This window comes from Cheilinus undulatus, linkage group 2 (genome assembly GCF_018320785.1).
Source record: "Cheilinus undulatus linkage group 2, ASM1832078v1, whole genome shotgun sequence".
NCBI lineage: Eukaryota > Metazoa > Chordata > Actinopteri > Labriformes > Labridae > Cheilinus > Cheilinus undulatus.
Window position 1 is genome coordinate 54,681,590 of NC_054866.1, and position 22,718 is coordinate 54,704,307.

Sequence of the window (22,718 nt, forward strand, 5' to 3'; positions counted from 1 at the left end):
TATTTGTATTTTTTAAACTCTACTGAGATCACAGCAGACCTAAAAACAGATATTGGACATTGTTAAAACTACAGACTGAGTCAGACTTCACAAATCAAGCAGAAATCAGACTCCTACATTTGATCCGGATCTTCGACAGCCTCAGTCCGTACATCAGAGGGTTGAAGAGAGGCTGACATGTGATGAAGTACAGAGACAGAAAGATTCTCAGCATATTGGGGACACTGCTCATATCATACCTGCTCTGGACTACATTAAAAAAAAGTCCAAAGCAAAAGTTGAAGAGACAAGCCAGGTGAGGAGCACAGGTGCTGACGGCCTTCTGTCTGGTCTGTTTGGATCCAGAGAAACAGACTCTGAGGATCCTGGTGTAAGAATACAGAATCACTGCAACATTACAGGAGATCAGGGCGGAGGCAGATATGAGCTCATAGAGGTTATTCACTGTGGTGTCATCACACGCCAGCTTAACCACGGAGAAGAAGTCACAGTACACTTTATCAACATCGCTCCTGCACAGTTTTAAAGGGATAATCAGTAAAGTTTTAACAGTAACGACCAGAGAAGGAATCAGCCAGCTTGCTGCAATGAGAGAGAAGACTTTGTTAGTGGTCATTCGTGCGTTATACTGCAGAGGAAAGCAGATAGAGAGGTATCGGTCATAAGACATGATGGATAACATCCAGAACTCCACACCTCCGTATGAGTAATAACAGAAAATCTGCAGGAAGCAGAAGGAAGGAGAAATGGTGTGAATGTCTGAGAGAATCTGAACCATCAGAAGGAAAAACAGCCCTGTACTACCATACAGCTCATTAACAAACAGGCTGCACAGAAACATGTACATGGGTTCATGTAAGCTTCTGTTTAAAACGATGACCACAACAAGCAGAACATTAGAAAGAACTATGAACAGATAGAGGAGCAGAACAGTGATAAAATAGACAGATTTCAGCTGTCCACTGTGGAAGTAAGCAGTGAATGTGAAGAAAGAAATCTGAGTGGAGTTTCCCATCATCCGTCTACCACCTTTGGGATCAGTCATCACGGTTAAAGGGGAAGAAAATCAGTGTAGAGCTAAATGTTAAGAACCCATAGGAAGCCTTCAGTTTACTGTCATCAGCAAGAATATTTAGATCAGCAATAAAACCAAAGTTAGAGTCCAAACATCAGCGTGAGATGATCTGTCTGAGTGTTCAAGGTGGTCTGCGTCTCCTCACAGATCTCCCCTCTCTGGTCTGAAGAGTCTCGGCTTAAACCTCTTTACTTTAGTGACGTGGGGCGTTCACCACAAACACTCTGCTCTTCTCCTCTGAACCTCTCATGTCCAGGGACCGCCACAGGATCAGACTAAGGGGACTCTCAGAGCGACCAAACTCTAACACTAAATCTGATCTACAAATCTACTGAAGACTGATCATCTGGCAGTATTCAGAGTGGTTTTGTCTTTCTAGTGTAAATAAAGACAGTCTTCAGTCTGAATTAGGAGATTCTTGGTCGCTATCTGAAGCTAAGGTGGGCCAACTCTAACTCTAAATGCTCTTTGGAACTTAAAGGTCATATATTATGCAAAAATACACTTTTTCAGGCTTTTCTAACAAAAATATGTTCTTCTGACCTGTCCGCAATCCCCCCAAAGAATCAGAAAAATCATTCCAAAAAGTGGCAAAAATGGGCAGACAAATGGCAAAGGGTAGATAAAATGGGTAAAAAATTTGCAAAACGCTGGTGCAACGAAGGGGGAAAGAAGCCTCACAAATATGGGAAAAAAGTTCCAAATAGTGGCAGATAATTGGTAAAAAGTGGCAAACATGGGGTTAGGTAGCAAAAATAAGAAGAACAGTCAAATAGTGGCAAGAAAAGAATGTATAAAAGGGGTGAAATGCAAAAATTGATTACCATAACAAAGGTGGGTAAAAAGCAGCAAAAATGGAAAACAAACAAACAAACAAACAAACAAACAAAAAAAAACACAGCAAAAAACATTCAAAATACCAAACTGCTTGAAAAGAGGTGGCAACAATTGCCACAAAAATGGCAAAAGGGAGCTAAAATAGGTAAAAGAATGCAACGAGATTTTGCAAAAGTAGCCAAAAATTTGGCAAAAAATACAAATATGGGAAACATTCACAACAGAAGGCCAACATGGATGAAATGGGACATTATTGACTAAAGTGGGAAAAAGTTCCAAAACAGTGACAACAAGACCTGTTCTCTGGTTTCATCAGGGGCCAATCTCTGGTTTATCAGGGGCCATTCTCTGGGTTCATCAGGGGCCATTCTCTGGTTTATCAGGGGCCATTCTCTGGTTTATCAGGGGCCATTCTCTGGTTTATCAGGGGCCATTCTCTGGGTTTATCAGGGGCCATTCTCTGGTTTATCAGGGGCCATTCTCTGGGTTGATCAGGGGCCATTCTACGGGTTGATTAGGGCCCATTCTCTGGGTTTATCAGGGGCCATTCTCTGGTTTATCAGGGGCCATTCTCTTGTTTATCAGGGGCCATTCTTTTGGTTTATCAGGGGCCATTCTCTGGGTTGTTCAGGGGCCATTCTTTTGGTTTATCAGGGGCCATTCTCTGGATTGTTCAGGGAAAATAGACTCCTAGGAACATTCTTAGGATGGCCTTAGCCAAGTCAGGAACTGTAGTCTCAAAGAAGACCATCACTAGAGTCCTGCCCAGGACTCAACTGAGAGATAACAGACCAAGAAATACTCTACTTCTGCAGCCAAATGTGGAGCTACAGATTAATGACTCCAGGGGGCTGGATATGTTTGTACACCACACTTTTCAGACTTTTATTTGTGAAAAATTTTGAGGCCATGTATTATTTTCCTTTCACTTCATAATTAGAGGCTGGTTCACTCAGTGGGATACACCGCTGACTCTGGTTCTGGAGGTTGGTGGTGCGAGTTCCAGTCAGTACAGAATCATTACCCAGTATGGGCCCTTGGGTAAGATCCTGAACTCATGGGACACCTGTCTACCTGTATGTACGTTGCTTTGGGTAAAAGCGTTTGCTAAATAACAATTATGAGCAACTTTATGTTGATCTGTCACATGAAATCCCAATAAAACATATAGATGTTTGTGGTTGTAACTAGAGGAAATGTGGAAACCTTCAAGGGGGATGAATACTTTTGTTAGCCACTGTAACTTCTCAGAATTGGGGCTCTGTTCGGATAAAGAGAAACCACATCTGCATTCTGATGATGTGCTATCTAATCTCGGAGGTCCTGACGCTGTAGATGATTGGGTTGAAGCAGCTCGGGAACAGCAGGTACATGGTGCTGAAGAACACACGCATGGAGGAAGTCCGTTTCTGATCCGATAGGACAGGAAAGCAACGAGGGCAATGGTCAGGCTCACAGTGATGACCATGATGTGGGTGATGCAGGTGTGCAGAGCTTTGACGCCCACTTTTCCAGACGTGAGCACGGAGCTGAAGATGACTGTGTAGGAGGCGGCGATGAAGACAAAGTCGGCCACATGGATCAGGAACACCGTCAGTAAACCCACCAGGTTGTTGATGGTGGTACTTCCACAGGCCAGCCCCACCAACGCCATGTGCTCACAGAAACAGTGATTCATCACGTTTCCAACACAGAACGGCAACTTTCCCGCCAGACTCCCCGTCGAGGTGACCAGGAGGACATTTCTGATCACCAGTGGGAGTATAAACTTCAGGAACCCCGGTAAAGCCATGCGTTCATGGCAGTGGAGCGGGCTGCAGATGGCGAAGTATCGGTCCAGGGCCATCCATACTAACAATGTGGACTGAAAGGCTCCCACAAAGTGGAGGAAATACATCTGAGCCAGGCAGCCAATCAGAGAGATTCCCCTCCAGTCAAACAGGAAGCTCAGTAGCATGTTGGGAGCGAAGAACAGAGGGAGGCTCAGATCCATGCAGGCCATCCCGACAATGAGGATGTATATGGGTGAGTGGAGACTCCTCTGTGGTACGATGACATACAGCAGGGAGTTAGCCAACAGAGACAGGAGCAACATGAGGAAGAAAGGGACAAAAAGGACAGGCCTCAGAGCTCCCAGTTCACTGAAGCCGTTTAGGATAAAGTGTTGGTGTGAGGAGATGTTCTCCATCCTTTAGTCCCTTTAAAACCTGGTTTAAGAGTCAAGATCAACTTCTGGTGGATGACTGCAAACAGCAGAATGAGTTTCTGAGGGAAGGCTCTTAACCTGAGTCTGATAACTTTACTAAAGATTAGCCTGTAAACACGAGAGAGTCCCAGGATGTAAATCAAATCACAGCCATTAAACAATCACGCAGCATCTGAGCTGGAGAGTCCTAGCACATGGTTCATGATCACATACATTTCACTATAACAGCTATCACTGAGATTTAGGGCTGTGGAGATGAACTGTTCCCTTCTTTCCTTAAAGATCCAGATGGTTGAGTTCATGTTCTAACCTCTGTTCTATAAAAGCAGGTCAGGAGGTCAGCTGCCCTCTGTTTAAGTCAGGAGAAAAATCAGAATGCCTCAAAAACAGCTGAAATGTAGAGCAATGGAGTTTAGAATGCAATAAAAAGGAGGTGAAGCAACAGGCAGCCTCGGAGTATTTACCCCGCTGCAGAGCTGCTCAAAACATGAAGTTAATTTTCTTTCTAAAAGTCCACGGAAAAACCCGCCATCAGGCTAAAACATGGAGAACGTTCTGGAGTAAAACAGAGTCAATGATACTGACCCTCTCTTATATTCACAGCCAATCATACAGAGGTCTAGTTTAGATTTTTAGGTAATGATATTCATTTTTATCTTCTATTCTTCAAAAAAAAAAAACAGAAACAATAGGATAATAAATAATTTTGCTCATTTCACTTCCTGTTTAACGCTGTAAAGGTTGTGAGAAGGCGTCTATTAACCCCCAAAAAATCTGAGCGCCCACCAGCAGATATCTTTATAACTACTCTGTCATTTCCTAAAATGTAAATCTAGCAGCAGGATGCTCTGATTCTCAGGATTCTCTCCATCAGAAAACCACCACAGCAGACTCCACTGAGGACTTTATCAGACCAATCAATAAAAGTGACCAGCTCCCCTGATCAGAATATTCCAGCAAATACACACAGAGTCCCCACAATCTGAATGCAGTCAGATATTTAGTCCTAAACCAGGATCACATCTGTAAAGACGTAAAGACCCATGGAGTGTTTTTATGGTGTCACATGTGCCGCTGCTGTCCTCAGTAGTTACAGGGCCTTTATCCAGACAACAATGCTGCAGAGGAAATGTCTGTTTGACTGCTCCTCAGAAGAACACCTGTAAAACCCTCATCTTCTGTTCTGGTCTCAAATTAGAGCCTGGACTAGCTCAGGCTTCATGCTGGTCCAGCTGAGTTTGCCTCTGATTCACTATAAACATTCAAGCAGGAGAAACTAGTTAGTTGTTGTTTTAGTCAGTGGCAGTAGCAGCTACAGTGAGTGTGAATGTTTAGGAGGAAACCTCAGACTGGTCCCTTCCTACAGACTCCGTGTTAGAGCTCGGACTCCTCATGGTTCAGAGACAGCATTCAGTTTCATTTGGCTGTTCCTGGAGAGGAGTTTTTCACTATTTTTACCCAGAATTCTACGGCTAAAAACCCCCCAGACCTTTGATTGAAAATTGACCAGAAGAAGGGTTCAACAGCAAACAAATGAAACTAGAGAGCAACATCCTGAAGCCTTCAGTTGAACAGATCTCAGAGAGCCAAAGCAGATCATGCAACATGAGGGGCTGTAAAATTATCCCTCCTCTTTCTAGATCTACAGTCATTCCAATCAAATCAACAGAATGTGGTTAAAAGACTCCAGCGCTGATAATATCTGAGGGGGAATGGTTCAGTCAGCGCTCTAGGAGTAAACTCAGATCAGTCTGAGTTCATCCTGCAGAGTGACTGTCTGCTCTGAAGGAAGCTGTGAAACCGAGTCAGCAGGTGTAGACCTTCACCTGCTGACTCTCCTCCACCCACCAGCCTCAGATGATCAATGACTGAGCATTTCATAAGCCTCCATCTGCATTTTCATTGGCTGTCCCACTGCATCCACACACTCTAACAAATTAACTAACAGACATACCTCTCATTCACAAAAATTCAGACTTTTTTAAGTTTTATCCTGATTCTACACTAATTTAAATTCCTGTTTATTCTCATTAATCAACCATCAGGATCCATCATGATAGAGTCAAAAACAGAATTTGATACATTTTTGAAAATGTATTAAAATTTAAAACTAAAATATCACATTGATGTCAGCAGGCCTGCCCAGACAATGGCCCCTGATAAACCCAGAGAATGGCCCCTGATAAACCCAGAGAATGGCCCCTGATAAACCCAGAGAATGGCCCCTGATGAACCCAGAGAATGGCCCCTGATTAACCAGAGAATGGCCCCTGATGAACCCAGAGAATGGCCCCTGATGAACCCAGAGAATGGCCCTTGATAAACCAGAGAATGGCCCCTGATGAACCCAGAGAATGGCCCCTGATGAACCCAGAGAATGGCCCCTGATAAACCAGAGAATGGCCCCTGATAAACCAGAGAATTGCCCCTGATAAACCAGAGAATGGCCCCTGATAAATCCATAGAATGGCCCCTGATAAATCCATAGAATGGCCCCTGATGAACCAGAGAATGGCCCCTGATAAACCAGAGAATGGCCCCTGATAAACCAGAGAATGGCCCCTGATAAACCAGAGAATGGCCCCTGATAAACCAGAGAATGGCCCCTGATAAACCCAGAGAATGGCCCCTGATAAACACATAGAATGGCCCCTGATAAACTCATAGAATGGCCCCTGATAAATCCATAGAATGGCCCCTGATGAACCAGAGAATGGACAGTGTGGACATCACTAATTTTAAGGTTGTGTGTTTTATTAAAAGGGCTTTACATCTTGAACCAGCTAAATTGTACCACAGCATTCATAAAAAGATAATTCATGGCTTTAATTGGAGTGGTTGTTATTCAGGTTTAAAACATAATCACAGGCTAACTTTACAATGGACCATGATTTCGCTGACCTCCATGGCCCCCTGTTTGGCTGGAATCTCTCCCCTATATCCCCCCTTTATTGACGGCCCTGGATGTAAGTATTCAGAGGCTCTCCAGCACCTCTTTAAATGTCGCTCAGGTTCCTCCATGTCTCTGATCTTTGCTGAGATGTTTCTACACCTTGACTGGAGTCTACCTGTGCTAAATTAACCTGATTGGACATGATTCTTAAGCCACGCCCCTCTCTATAGAAGGCCTCACAGCTGACAATGATATCAGAGCAGAAACCAAGGGTCAAAAGTCAGAGGAGCTGCAGAGCTCAGAGACAGGATTGTTGACAGGCTTAGATCTGGGGAAGGCTACAGAAACATTTCTGCTGCTTTGGAGGTTCCCAGTCGCCCCCTAAAGCCTGATTGGAGTTTGTAAAAAAGCTCCTGAAGGACTCTGAGACTGTGAGAAACAAGATCCTCTAGTCTGGTCAAACTGAGATTGAACTGTTTGGCAAACCAGGCACTGCTCATCAGCTATCATGGTGGTGGCAGCATCATGCTGTGGGGGTGTTTCTCAGCAGCAGAAACTATGAGTCTGATCAGGCTTGAGGGAAAGCTGAATGGTGAGATATCCTCAGTCCTCCTCCTGATGGTTTACTTTTCAACATGACAATGACCCTAACACCACAGCCAGGACTACACAGGAGTGGCTAAGGGAGAATGTCCTAGAGGGGCCCAGCTACAGTCCTGACTCAAACCCTATCCAGCATCTCTGGAGAGACCTAAAGATGGCTGTCCATCGACGGTCCTCATCCAACCTGACTGAGCTTGAGAGGTTTTACAACAGCAGAAAATCCCTCAAATCCAGGAGTGCAAAAGCTTGCATATCCTGCCGACAACGCCAAACAAGAAAACAGTGAAACAGATAAGGCCAGATGTTCTCTACATCCAGTGAGGGTTTAATGGACAATCATACAGCTTACAGAGCTAATGGCCTCTCTCACCACAAGACAATCAGCGTTTATACTCACAGACAAATCTCTGGTTACCATAGATACAGTGTTTGTCACCACAACAGACACTTGGCAGTCATCCTGTCCTCTGACCATCAGCTGGAAGAACTTAAAGGGCCAGTGCGTCCATTATTCTGGTATTAGTAGTGCTAACATACACAGCTACATGCCAACTGGCATCAGCTGTCTGTCAGCTGACATTTAAAGAGTGCATCGCTCCATTTCTTCAGTAACACTTTATTTTAGTGGGCCCTAATGACCTCATAATAATAATCATAATTGACTAGTAATTTCTCAAGAATAAGGTGGTAAATATCTAGTCATTAGTTGGCAATTTACCAAATAATAACCCATAAATATGGTAGTTTTAACCCTTGTGCCCCCCTGAAATTTACTACCCCCTGGACACCTTGCTCAAAACTACCAAACACTAAATCATTTTCAAGATTTTAACCCTTTCAATGCCAGTCTGATTATTTTAAATATTTTATTTTGTATTCCAAAAAAAAAGAAAAAAAAAAAAAAGAAAAAAAAAACACAAAAAGTGGACTATTTTCCATATAACAAATAATAAAAAAATTGGGGGTGATGAAAGTCTTGGATGGTCAAAAATTAGCAACAAAATTGATTTTATTGCACTAGTATTTTTTATGTAATGTCAGAAATACCCTCCTGACACCTTTGAGGCAAAAATTGCCATTGACTTCCATTAAAACCACGTTTTTTAATCTCACTGTCAGTGCAGTTTAAAATCATGCATTCTTTAATGTCAGAATATCAATGTGAAGAAATCTAGTGAGATTTGACATTTTTACTGATTCAACCATTTACTCATTGTAGGACCATGCACAAAATTCTTGTATTTTTGTCTGTTATATTAAGGAGAGTTTTTGTATGGTTTAAAAGGGTTACAATTCTGAGAATTATTGAAGGTTTGGTAGTTTTGAGCAGGTCTGAAGTTGTTAAAGAGATTTATGAAAATAAAGTAGAAAAAATATTGATGTATGGTGATTTAATAGCAGGTTTTTTTTGTGTGTATATTTTTGCCTCGAAGGCGTCCAGAGGGTGCCTAATGTTACAGCTGGCACTACATTAAAAATACAAGTGCAATCAAATCAATTTTTTTGCTAATCTTCGACCCATCCAAGACTCTCATCAGCACCAAAGCCCCATCTTTCTACTATTAATTTTATGGAAAATAATTCACTTTTTGTGTTTTTTTTTTTTTTTGTTTGTTTGTTTGTTTGTTTTGTTTTGTTTTGTTTTGTTTTGTTGTTTTTTGTTTTTTTGTAGTAAAAAATATAATATTTTGAATAATCAAACTAGCATTTAAAGGGTTAAAATCTTGAAAATGATTGAATGTTTGGTCATTTTGAGCAGGTCTGAAGTTGTTTCAGAGATTTATGGAAAAAAAGTAGAAAAAATATTGATGTATGCTGATTCAATGGCAGTTTTTTGTACGTGTACATTTTTGCCTAAAAGGTGTCCAGAGTGTACAAAATTCATTGAGAGTATGAACGACATTTGAGAGTAAAGCATGTTGGATTTCAAAAATTTAACTAGAAAGACAAGTTCCTGTAAAAATTCATGCCACAAGCTGTAAAACTGACAAAATGATCGCAAATTTTAAAAAAAGTTGAGAAAAATGGCCAAAAATGCCCCAAGGAGGGCAAAAGGGTTAAGGAAGTATTTACCTACTGATGGTGCATTTATTATCAAGTATTCCTTATAATACTGTGGTAATTCTCTGGTAATTAGGTGGTATTTTAGCCAACCCTAACCCCCTAAACTTAACCCGAAAAATAATTTGTCGTGAAAGACTCACTTAAATTCAGTGAGCCGAGATAAAGAAATGACCTGGGAATTATCAAGCAACTCATATAGAAAACTATCATCTTATTTTTAAGAAATGACTCAGTCAAATTCCACAGACTTAATAAAACTGCCACAGTTTCACAGGGGTTAGGGGTAGGGGGTGAGGGTTAAATACCACCTAGTTACCAGAGAATTGCCCCAATATTATGGTGAGCTATTTATACTGAATACATTATTACTAGATACATACTTTACAATACTTCTAATGTTTTACTCGGTAAAAAAAAGAGAAATGACCAGATGACTACATGTTTTATTATGAGGTCACTGGGCGCACTGGAATAAAGAGCGACTGTCTGGTCTTTAAAAGTCAACATTCTCTTCAGGGCCCGTCTGCTCCAGGTGACGCCATGACAGCATCCTCAGGATGTGCTGTCTGATCCCTGAGGTCCTGACGCCGTAGATGATTGGGTTGAAGCAGCTGGGAAAGAACAGGTACATGATGCTGCAGAAAACACGGACTGCTGCAGGAAGTCCGTTTCTGATCCGATAGGACAGGAAAGCAACAAGTATGATGGCCAGGCTCACAGTGATGACCACGATGTGGGTGACGCAGGTGTGCAGAGCTTTGACCCTGGATTTTCCAGACGTGAGCACGGAGCTGAAGATGACCACGTAGGAGGCGGTGATGATGATGAAGTCAGCCACAGGGATCAGGAACACAGAGATCAAGCCCACCAGATTATTGACTGCAGTGCTTCCACAGGCCAGCTCCACCAACGCCATGTGCTCACAGAAACAGTGATCGATCTCTTTTCTGTGGCAGAACGGTAATCGTCCAGCCAGACTGACTACAAGAGAGACCATGAGGACATTTCTGATCACCAGAGGGAGTATAAACTTCAAGAACCCCGGTAAAGCCATGTGTTCATGGTAGTGGAGCGGGCTGCAGATGGCGAAGTATCGGTCCAGGGCCATCCATACTAACAATGTGGACTGAAAGGCTCCCACAAAGTGGAGGAAATACATCTGAGCCAGGCAGCCAATCAGAGAGATTCCCCTCCAGTCAAACAGGAAGCTCAGTAGCATGTTGGGAGCGAAGAACAGAGGGAGGCTCAGATCTACGCAGGCCATCCCAGCGATGAGGATGTACATGGGTGAGTGGAGACTCCTCTGTGATACGATGACGTACAGCAGCAGGGAGTTAGCCAACAGAGACAGGAGCAACATGAGGAAGAAAGGGACAAAAAGGACAGGCCTCAGAGCTCCCAGTTCACTGAAGCCGTTTAGGATGAAGTGTTGGTGTGAGGAGACGTTCTCCATCCTCTCTCTGTTTAAATGCGTTACTCTGTCAGCCTGAAAACACAAACACATCTCAGAGGTTTAGGCTCGTTTCTGCACAAACATAAAACCATAAAAACCTACAGAGTGTCTGTTTATACTTGAAAAAAATCTGATAAATGGGAATATAACTAAAATAAAGACTCTTTCTCTCTGGGTGTGAACTTGCAGTCTTTACATCTTTCAGCTGCTTGCACTTTGTGTTGTACATGAAATGATTTCAGGAGATTTCCATTTTATCTGGGACACTGAGATGGACTAGCACTGAACACATTAACAGAGTTAACTAAGTTAAAATAGTACTGTAGGCTTAAAATCAGCCCTGAAAGGGTTAACACTGAGAGTTCAACACTCCAGGATTCACGGTGGATAAAGTCGAACATTTACAAGAAACTGAACTCAGAGTTTCTGAGTTTAACCCTTAGAGCTCACTGCTATTTTTTCACCATCATGTCTTGTCTGGACTTTTTTCTTAAAAAGCTTGTAAAACATCAACTCTGTGCACAGTCAAGCTCTATATATCTTTTTTCTTTCAGGACAACCTGGGCTTTAAGTATATATCTACTACAGTAATGTCACTTGAATAATGAAAAAGTTATAGGACTCTAAAGACAAAATAAAAAAACAAATTGGAATTTGAAACTCAAAGATTTTAATTGATAACACACAGTGAACAACAGTGACAAAGCATTTTCTTTGCACAGACTTTTTCTCCCATCTCTTGGGGACAAAACAGTGAAAAAATAAACATTCTGTGACTAACAGTTTTCAAAATATCTACATATATACAAAAATGTCCATGCGCTTTTTTGCAGTTAGATTCATTTGTGCCATTCCATTAAGTGGTAGAGAAGCAACTAGTCAACTACAACTCCCACAATGCTTTACATCTCATTCATTTCAAACATTGCCCTCAACAAATATGGTGGAATCCACCAAATAAAGCCAAGATAAAATATCAAAAATGGATTAAAAATGGACAAAAAGACGCTTATTACCTGATCTAACACCGTGGATGTAATCTTTAAAGACCCCGAAAGTCACCGAAGTTCCGGGCTCGCTAGAATGGCGTCCTTAAGGACTACAGAGACATTGATGGTAGCAAACGAACGGCGAAATGGTCAGCTTTCAGAGGATAAAAAGAGTGTCTACGACGGAAGGTTCAAAAGTTATTAACGTTTTTCTAAACTGTGTCACTTCTTGTTGTATACGACAACCCTGTCTTCAGAGACCCCAGGAAGTTAGCCAAGTTCTGGGCTCACTAGAAAATGTTCTGTAAGAGCTATAAATACATGAAGCACATATATAGAAAGGCATGACACAGAGCTTTCACGGGAAAAAAGAAGCTAGTGCCTCTGACTTACGGTTCAAAAGTTACCAAGAAATTTACAAAGGGGTGTGCCTCTGGCACAGATCTGTGCCGCTGGAGCTCTAAAGGTTAAAAACTTTGTAAAAACTTTTTTGACTTTGTCATAAATCCACGACATAGTAAAGTAAAAAAGTCACGATAAACCAACCTAAGACCAGAAGTTAGAAATGTCTCCTCTATGTCCAGTTTTGAACCCATAAGGACCCACCGTAACCCAGGTGTCACATGACCTTTAAATGTCCTGTAAGACACCTTTCATAGCTTTTTTTTAAATTTAAACTAATAAAGTCCCTGAGTGAAACACACTGAACATTCTGATGTGGTCATCTGATTGGTGGAATAATTAAAAAGTGGAAAAATTGAAATAGGTGTAGAAAAAAAGGGGATAACTTGTGAAAGCAGAGGTGAAAAGGTTTCAGAAGAGGTGACAGTGGGATTAAAATGGCAAAAATAAAATCTTATAGAAATGCAACAAGAGAAAAAATGTGAAGAAAATTGTGAAAAGTGGTTCAACCCATTTAGGCAAAAGCAGGTAAAAAAAAAAAAAAAAAAAAAAAAAAGCCAAATGAACTCATAAAAACAGGATAAAAACTGTCAAAATGAGTTCAAAGTGGAAACAAATGCTAAAAGTAAAATGTAGTGGCTGAATTTTTTTGAATATGCAAAAATGGGGAAAAGAGGCAAAAATGGGTACAGCAATGCAAAAAGGGTGCTAAAATGGGTGGGAAATGGTGAAAAGCTGTTAAAAAGTGCTAAAAATAGTATAAAGTCGAAAAAATTTGCAAAAATTGGCTAGACCAGGGATTTTCAAAGTGTGTGCCTCCCCTAAGAAGAACTGATCCATTCGGTGGACCCCCACCCACAAAAAGGATTCAAAAAAAAAAAAAAAAAAAAATTAAACATCAACATTTCAAAATTTATGTCTAATCTTTAAACATTTTTAACATTAATATATTTTGGATATTTTAGTTTGCAAATGTCCAGTTATAATGCCATTAAATACCCCTTTTTCATATTTTTTGGGGCCATTTTACAACTTTTTTTTTTTGCTTCTTTTTCCCCATTTTTCCACTTTTATTCCATTTTTGCCCTTTTTACCTTTTTGTCCATTTAAGCTACCTTTCATTATTAAATATTCCTTTTTTTCCAAAATTTTTTGCTTATTTTCGTGACATTTTTTTGCCATTTTTATCCCATTTTTTGTCCATTTAAGCTACCTTTCATTATTAAGATTCCTTTTTTTCCAAAATTTTTTGCTTATTTTCGTGACATTTTTTTGCCATTTTTATCCCATTTAAACTACCCTTTGCCATTACATACCACTTGTTTCCTCTTTTTTGCCCATTTTTTGCCACTCTTGACTGCTTTTTTCCCATTTAAGTCACTTTTCACTCTTTTTTGTCACTTCATAAAATTTTTTGCTACTTTCAGCAATTTTCAGTCCTTTTCACCATTTTTTGCTGCTTTTTGACAATTTTTGCCACCTTTAACCTATTTTTATTGCTACTTCAAGCTGGTTTTGCCTATTTTCACCTCTTAGATTGTGGCTCTTGCAAAGGTATTTTCAATAATTTGGCTCTTTTGTTGAGTAACACTGCTCTATAGCATAGTCCTTATAGTAACTATAAGTCTATCCATTTTGCTCCATGCACAGTAGAGGTTAGCAAAGCAAATCAACTTTTTTCCGGTTTATGGTTCCGCGCCTCTCCTGAGGCTCTGAGGCGCCCCCCAGGGGAGGCCCGCCTCACACTTTGAAAACCACTGAGTAGATGAAGTAGGAAAATGGGGTGCAAAAGAGAATTAAAGGTACGGTGTGTAGAATTTGGAATTTTAGCGACATCTAGCGTTCAGATTTTAGAATGTTACCAAACCATCACATCACTAGGCGACGAGAGCCTGTGAGGACCAAAAAGGATCGTGAGCCGGACATCATTTACAGCAGTGACGAGGTGAGGGTTTATTCATTAATTTCTGTAACCATTATTTTTATAGATTATAGGTCAGTTGTAAGCTCTGCCTGCCTTCCAGGTAGCTTTCAGGACCGGCGGGCAAGTTCGTATTTAAAAATTGTGTTTCGCTCTTTCTGTCCCCAAAACGTTGCCATAGACAACATGGCAGTTCGTTATGTCAGCCTCCATGAGGGTGACCTGCAGTAATGTAAATTTAAGAAGCTTTTTACTATGAAAGTTTTAAGGGGATGATTGTGCACTTATTTTAACATACTTCACATAGATATATAAACATTATATCCCATTTACACCGTTTCTGTTCGGTGAAATGCAGCCAAATTTTACACACTGTACCTTTAAAAGTGGAAAAAATGTGCATAGAGTGGAAAAAAGTGGCATAAATGAATAGAAACAGTGGTGAAAAGGGTTAAAAAGCCCCTATTTCACCGATCAAGCACACATGCATTGATGTCATCAGTAAATCCTGACTGTGGAGGGCCTGTTCACTGGGTTTTTGTGTAGAAAAAAGCCCCCGAAAATGATTTTTGTTGTTAAATCTAATTGATTTTGACAAATGCTGTATAAATACAAATGAAAAGATAAAATGATGCCACTTTGCAATCAAGACTGGAAATTAAATGTATTTTCATATAATAGATGATGATAGATGTGATGATTGTGTGTTAAAACCACACGTCCTCCATTCACTGTAAATCTATCAGGCTCTCTTTAGTGTGTTGTGGAAATTTCTCATTCTGCCTATAGAGAGTAAAAAAACAAGACTGGTGAGGTATCACGCACCAAGTGTTTTACTCTCTGTACAGAGGACGCAACACACAGAACCACACGGCAGATAGCAGTTCAGAGGTTGGCCCACTGAACAAATGCTTCAGCCTCGTCTTATACCATCTAACACGCCTCTGAGCCTTTGGTCAACTTCACAGAACTTCCTTAGCAGAAGACTAAATCATCTGGGGTACAATAAAACAGACAGTGACCCATCTCAGGAATTTACAACTAGGTACACTGTCCTGTGGTGATCTTCCTCTCATCTCCTCTGTGCTCAGAGAGTGATTTACAGTGGGGTTAGAACAGAAGGGTTCAGCAGGTCATTCTTTGATCAATAAAACAGATGCACAGCTAAGACCACAGACTAACTAAATCAAATCTCAGGTTAAAATACAAAGCATGCGGGGTGAGCCGGTAGTCAAGTGGCTAAGGCATGCACCATGTACGCAGGGGACCTGGGTTCAAATCCGGCCCGCGGCACCATCTCCTGCATGTCTCTTCCCTGTTTCCAACTCTATCCACTGTCCTATCTAATAAAGGCCAAAAATAAATCTTAAAAAAAATACAAAGCATGCAAAAACTCCACCACAAGAGTTAGGAGGAGAGAGTCACCTGCTCTGATTTTCTTCCATGCTTCAGTTATTTCTGACTTTATTACCTCACAGATTCTAAGTTTCAGTTCACTGACATTTTCAACTTTTAATGTGAAAAGTGTTGGGTTTTTACTCATGACTGTTTAGACTAGAAAATGTCTCTGTTTTTAAATGAACAGACCCTCTGATTTTTAAATTATTACGATATTCCATCATAAAAAATGGTTATTTGATGTGTAGATCTTTAGGCAATGATATTTGATTTCTCGAAGTGTGTGGGGCATTAGCTTTTCTCAGACTTGAGTGTCAGGGCCATAAAGATAAAGGTGGTGAACCACTGCTCTAATAGGTGCTAAATCTCAGAGGGTAAGCTCAGTCCTGGGCAGATGTGTCAGTTTTTATCCAGACAATCTTCACAGAGCAGAGATGTCTCTATTTGGACTTAAAGTTTCAGATTCAGAGAGGCCGAATCTGAATTCTCTGACATCAACCAACACTCTCTTAGAGCTCTAAATGTCATCGTTTTAGCCGGACATTTGGTCGTTATTCCTAAAATAATCCCAAATCAACAGAAATAACCATTCTCATCAAAGGTTTGACTCTTACTGGGATCCTGGTCTGTTTGTACCCTGATGTACCAGCTCATGAACTCCACCTGTATAAAAGTCCCACAGAGCTGATCCATGGAAGTCTGTTTGTCTCAGTCCTAACTAAAAACCACCTCATACACTTCTTTAAAGTCACAGTCTAGAAACAGGGAAAGGTAATGTCTGCTATGGTTTTAGACCTTGTGTTTTACGAAAACAGCATCTGTTTTTACAGAGCGACATGTCGGATTTAACCAAAAACTACCCTGGCTCTGCTCTCAGAGGCATGAGGTCAGGATTAAAACATGACATACAGATTTATCCTCCATGTATTCATGTCAGATAACCAGCTGTTTCTACATTCAAGGCAGAGCGACAGTCATCTGTTGGGTCAGATGTCTGCTATGGGGCCCAGTCTAAAGTATCCCATCCTGTGGAGGCAGAGAAAATGAGCAGTATGTTTGGGCATAGTCTGAACCCCCCCAGTCATAGAGAGCTGAAGCAGCTAGCTATAGTAAACAGGTGTCAGCTGGTTACCTTTCCAGGGTGTTTGACTCTCCTCCATCCATCCCTCTATCCGTCTGTCTCTGCTGAGTGCTGACTCGGCACTTTAATACCCTCTGTCTGATGCTGCTATTGGCTGCACCAAGTCCAGAACCAGGAAATAAGTCCTCAGTGAGCAACAGAATCAGTTAAACATTTCACATCTGTGTAAGAATATTCAAGTTTAGATTAATAAATGATGGTTAGGCTTTTAATCATACTACTTCTAGAACTGAATAAATGCCATAATAAAGGACTCTACAGTCTATTACAGCCCAGAAATTTTGGTTCTTTGCTTTGATGATTTGCATTTTCTAACTGCCTGATAAAATGCTGATCAAGAAAAAGCCCAATGGACACAACAAGAGGCCAAAAATCATCCCCACTCTGATATAAGGTAGCCCAAGGACCACTGAGCTAGCAGAGAAACCATCTCCTTGCTGATATAAGGTAGCCCAAGGACCACTGAGCTAGCAGAGAAACCATCTCCTTGCTGATATAAGGTAGCCCAAGGACCACTGAGCTAGCAGAGAAACCATCTCCTTGCTGATATAAGGTAGCCCAAGGACCACTGAGCTAGCAGAGAAACCATCTCCTTGCTGATATAAGGTAGCCCAACACACTGGCTGTGTCCAAAATCTCTCTTACTATTTACTGCAAACATACTGTGTTCCACATTATTAAGCAAATGACATTTTTCTCTGATTTTCCTAAATATTAATGCAAATGACAGTCAGAGTATTTTCAAGTCATCAGCCGTTAGAGCATAATTCAAATGTTTTTGAACAAACTTTATAATAATAACCATCATTTTTTTCAAAAGAAAAACTTCAAAATGGGCTTTTCCACATGTTCCACATTATTAAGCAGGCCAGGGTTTCAGCAATATGGGAAAGAAAAGATGGTAAGATGGTCTGAAGGAAACGTTGCTTGTTTATAACGTCATGTTGTTAGTTCACATTCATATTTAGAAACTATTTCTTTTGAGTTAAGTCATCTTAATCCTGGGCTAGTCACAGGTCCATTATTTAACTGCTAACTTTGTCAGTAGTCCCAAGGAACGTCAACGCTAGCCAAAATGTCATCTCATGTCAGTACAATGCACCACTGAAGAAAAGGCTGAAACAGCAGTAAGACTTGCTTTGTTTTCTTAAAAAAGAGTAATGTTAGTGTGAGTAACGGTTACACAATACAAGGACATCACCTAATCATACTCGAGCATTTATCAACATGTATGACATTATATTAGATATAATGTACGATAATGTCTGATCAGGAAAATGATAGTACAGGGTAGTGAGGCAGTTGAAGCGATGAAAGGTGGAGAGACTGAGGAAGCTCAGGTGAGGTCTTAAACTGATAAGAGAAATATGTATTAGCCCATTAATACTTTTTAAACATAAACATCATGAGAAGAACTGTCATACATTCAGGAGAGACACAGGAGAGGCAGATGGAGCTTCAGGGCGTGAGGTAAGGTTTGAAAATCATTTTATTGATTATAATAGATTCAGAAAGGAGAACAAGTGAGGACTAATGTCAAGTTGATTATTTAAAGATTAATTTTCTATAATTATTTCATCATTTCCACAGTACTATAAGGGTTTGGGTTAGGTTATGATTAGGTTATCAGCTGCACTAGAACACCCCACTAGTGTTCTGCACATTTATATGGTGAAATGCTACTCCATAGTGACACATAAGTGGGTTTTTTCCTGTTTAGTTTTAAAATGGGCCACCTTTGTGCTCAGGAGCTGTACCTTAGACGTGCATCTCTGAAGCCATTTTGTATGTTTAGGAGCAGGAATGCAGCAGCAAGAAAGAAACAGGAAAAGGAGAGGATGGCACAGGGCTTGGGGTGAGGTCTTAAAATAAATGAGTGAAAACTTTTACTGTAAGGGTTAAGTTATTCTGTAAACAGAGTGACAGTGTATGAGCCTAAATACATCTGCAAATCAATTAAAAGTCTTCATTCTGTATGAAAAAAACCTTAACAGATACTTTTTTATCTTTTGTAAGTCAAATGCTGATACTCTACATTACTGTATGTAATGTTGTCTTGTAAATACATCAATGCCATGCAGAGACATCAAGGGCTTGAGGAAAGGAGTCAAAGTGAGGGAGAGACAGGAGCAGACCAACAGGTAAGAGAGAGTAACATAGAACAGTTTTTTACAGGAGTTCACAGAAAAGTAGAAAAATGGAATTGCTTGTTTGTAGTAAGTGCAGTCCCGTGGCATCATGTGACATTGTGACTTTTCCTTTTAGGGTGTTCAGAGTTCTGTGTGTGCTATTAAATTTGTCTTTGTGCTACTGAAATATTTAGCTTGCTAGCACCAGTGCTGCCACCTGATAAAGTAAGCACACAGCCCTGGAATGACATAATCATTATGATTTGATTAAAGACTCAAGCCATTTGTTCAAGAGGAGGAGGGAGAAGTGGTTTTTCTGGGTGGTTTGTCCACATCTTAAAGGGATACTTCAACATTTTGGCAAACTCGCCCATTGCCATAATTCCTATAGTCTTAGTAATAGGTCCGTTTCCTTTAGTTGTTGGTGCAAGCTGTTTCTAGATCTGGGGGGACCGTTAAACCAGCTGCACCGCGAACGCGATGTTAGCAGACGGAATTTTTGCTTTCCCTCATCAAACTCATCAAATACGCAATCCAACAACTCCAAAACGCTCTCATGGACAAGTTGTGACCTGCACATTCACCACGCTATGAAATAATCATGGAACATTAAGAGATGGAGATGTTTTAAAGTTAAATGCAAAGCCGGAAATGCACGGATTGTGCATTTGATGAGTTTGATGAGGGAAAGCAAAAATTCCGTCCGCATTCGCGGTGCAGCTGGTTTAAGGGTCCCCCCAGATCTAGAAACAGCTTGCACTGACACCTAAAGGAAACGAACCTATTACTAAGACTATAGGAATTATGGCAATGGACAGATTTGCCAAAATGATGAAGTATCCCTTTAAGATCATAAAACATATACATACAGATCTATACATGCATTTATATAGGTGTGCACAGCACTATTTTTCAAAGAAACATTTGAAAAAAGAAGAAAGTAAAAGATCACATAGCATTTTGTGAATCTTTTGCAGTGTAGTTAATTTATGACATATTTCTGCTCAAACTATTTACGGATCTGTCAGGTCCCCCCCCATATTAAACTCATTCCTACGCCCTCGCTTAGAAGAAGAGCTTTCTCACAGATCAGAGCTTTTACTAAGACTTTGATGGTTCTGGTGCTGGCTTTAATAAAAGCTTTATTCAGGAACAGGGACTAGGAACACTCAGGAGCCCCACAGGGCCCCATGCTGACAGATGGCTCTCTGCTGCCACCTGTGGGTGTGTTATACTACAGACAGTAACAAAAATGAGCCACACTGAGGCTGTTTGTCACAGCCTAGGAAGGATACTGGATCCTAGTTTAATTGTCACATGGTTCGTTGTACACTGACAGGAAACAGATCAAACAGGCTACACTCACAGTGGATGGGAAGGAGGAATCATGGTTCCAGCAGCAGATGGCTGCAGACTGCCATGGTCTCTGACTGTTAACTGGCTTGATGAAACACAGTTTAATCGTTCTGTCATCCCACAAACCCAGCTGACCCCGCCGGCTAAAGACAGAGTAGGGAAGGATAAAGAGAGGATAGTAAAAGGAGCCATGCTGGAAAAGCCTGGTTAAATACGGAAGCTGATGAGGCCAAATGGGCCAAAGCTTTGATTTATTTTGATATTTACAAATACAAACCAGCATGCAGCATAATGAGCATGTGCTGGAGACAGCGAGGTAAAACCAGGTAGAGAGACAGCAGGTTATTATCAGGAGATGAAGAAATTCAATGATTCATGATGTCAAATCTTCTAACCCACGGGTGTCAAACTCAAGGTCGGGGGGCCAAATCTGGGCCGTGGTGCAGTTTTACCCGACCCGCAGGATCACATCACATTTTTATTAGAACTGGCCCGCAGGTCTGAGGTCTGCAGATTTTCTCCAGTGTAGAAATGAGTATTTAACCTTGAAGATTTAAAATATCCTTTGTTAAGTTGTAAAAAACAGGAAAAATAAAGAGTAAAAATAATGAGATAGAAAGTAAGGAATGAGGGAGAGAAATTAATTTGTGTTTTCAGTTAATATTTTCAATTTGCATCTGAAAATTCTGACTTAAATTTAGCATTCTGACTTTTTTAATCTCATATTGTGAAATTTTAGATTCCAATTTTAAATTTCAAGTCACATTTCGACTTTTTAAACTCACAATTTAGAAATTCATCTCATGTTTTGACCTTTTAGATTTACTATCCTACATTTTAAGTTACGTCTCAGCCTTTTAAACTCAAAAGTTTTTTTTTTTTTGTCTCAAATTGTGACCTTTTCAACTCTTAATTTTGATTTGTAATCCCATATTTCAACCTTTAAAACTTTTGATTTTGTATTTTATCTCATGTTTTGACCTTCAAACTCATAATTTTTACTTTCTATCTCGTATACTTGCCTTTTGAAAACATCATTTTGACTTTTGATTTTTTGGTTTCTGATCTTTTAACTAATATTTTGATTTTTTTTTTTTAATCTCAGATTTCGCGCATTTAAACTTATCGTTTTGACTTTTTTTAAATGTCAAAATCATTGAACATCTGTTTTTCTCCCCTTAACTCTTTACCCACTGAGGCTAAAAATGGTGATTTGGACATATTTTGTTATTCTGGCTGTAAAATAGTCAGGAAATGCCCTAAGTCTGAGAGCTTTGGTCCCTTTTCCCAGGAGAACCTGAACTTGACTTTTATATTACCGGAAAGCACAGATTCTCAGCTCTCTGTCAGCGTTGGAATTTTTTAAATTGAGCAAACTTTCGAGGAGTTATGGTGCTGAGAATCTGTGTAGTTGTCTCTCCAAACTTCTGGTGTATTGTTATGAATGCCCACGTTGTTATATGGTTGCGAGTACCATAATGAACCATAAATGTGCGCATGCCCACAATTCTCAGCTTTCCAACACCGTTGGAATTTTTCAAATTGGACAAACTTTGACAGAGTTATGGTAATAAAACTCCAGACATATAGAACAGATCACCGTCGCTACCTCAGTAGGTAAAGGGTTAATTAATTTCCTGTGAAAATTAGGCCGACAGTTAAAGTTAGATGTTGACCCTGTTGGGCCTTGAGGTCAGACCTAAATTCAGATTTGGGCCCCTGCTGTGGTTGAGTTTGACACCCCTGTTCTACTCTTTACTCCTTATGCCATGACTGGGTTTAACTGAGGCACTGTTAAATGTTTTCAGACATGTTTTCAGTGGTGTACTTTCACTCACTAGAAATGTTCATAAACAAAGACAAAAGTTTTTAACTTGATTTTTGTGTCAGAAGGTGATTTATAGAAAAGTCAGGCACAGATATCTATCAGAGGAAAACACAGGAATGTTTGTCATGAGCAGTTCTTCAGGGGCTCACTGAAGCCGCCATCAAATGTTTACTTTGGCTAAAAAATAAAAAATAGTCAAAAATAGGAGCTACAAACTAGGGAAACGCCGTCTCTTCAACTCTACTGTTTAAAGGCCCTGTATGTGGTATTTTATATTAATCATCTGTTCTTCTTTTCCTGGCCTTTGGACTGACTGGTCTGGCCCTGAAATACACACACATGCACACACAGTCTGGAGGTGATTTAGACTAATAGGAGAGAATCAATAACCACACACTGAAATAGACTAATACATGTTTGAGT

At 40.4% G+C, this 22,718-nt stretch overlaps 2 protein-coding genes and 1 pseudogene across 2 annotated transcripts; all 3 read right to left on the bottom strand.

The window, feature by feature from the left end:
- Positions 1 to 94: 94 nt before the first annotated feature.
- On the bottom strand, positions 95 to 1,018 carry LOC121517269 (olfactory receptor 13F1-like). Its single transcript, XM_041798922.1, has one exon. It carries the CDS (start codon positions 1,016 to 1,018, stop codon positions 95 to 97), a length of 924 nt encoding a protein of 307 aa, XP_041654856.1.
- A 2,198-nt stretch (positions 1,019 to 3,216) lies between these two features.
- Positions 3,217 to 4,100, bottom strand: LOC121517276 (annotated as a pseudogene).
- Positions 4,101 to 10,171: 6,071 nt separating this feature from the next.
- LOC121517283 (olfactory receptor 52K1-like) lies at positions 10,172 to 11,131 on the bottom strand. The gene has a single exon (XM_041798948.1). The coding sequence runs from the start codon at positions 11,129 to 11,131 to the stop codon at positions 10,172 to 10,174; it is 960 nt and encodes a 319-aa protein (XP_041654882.1).
- Positions 11,132 to 22,718: the final 11,587 nt, after the last annotated feature.

Excerpts from the sequence above, each read along its gene's own strand:
- LOC121517269 (XM_041798922.1), bottom strand. The coding sequence starts at position 1,018 with ATGATGGGAAACTCCACTCAGATTTCTTTCTTCACATTCACTGCTTAC.
- LOC121517283 (XM_041798948.1), bottom strand. The coding sequence starts at position 11,131 with ATGGAGAACGTCTCCTCACACCAACACTTCATCCTAAACGGCTTCAGT.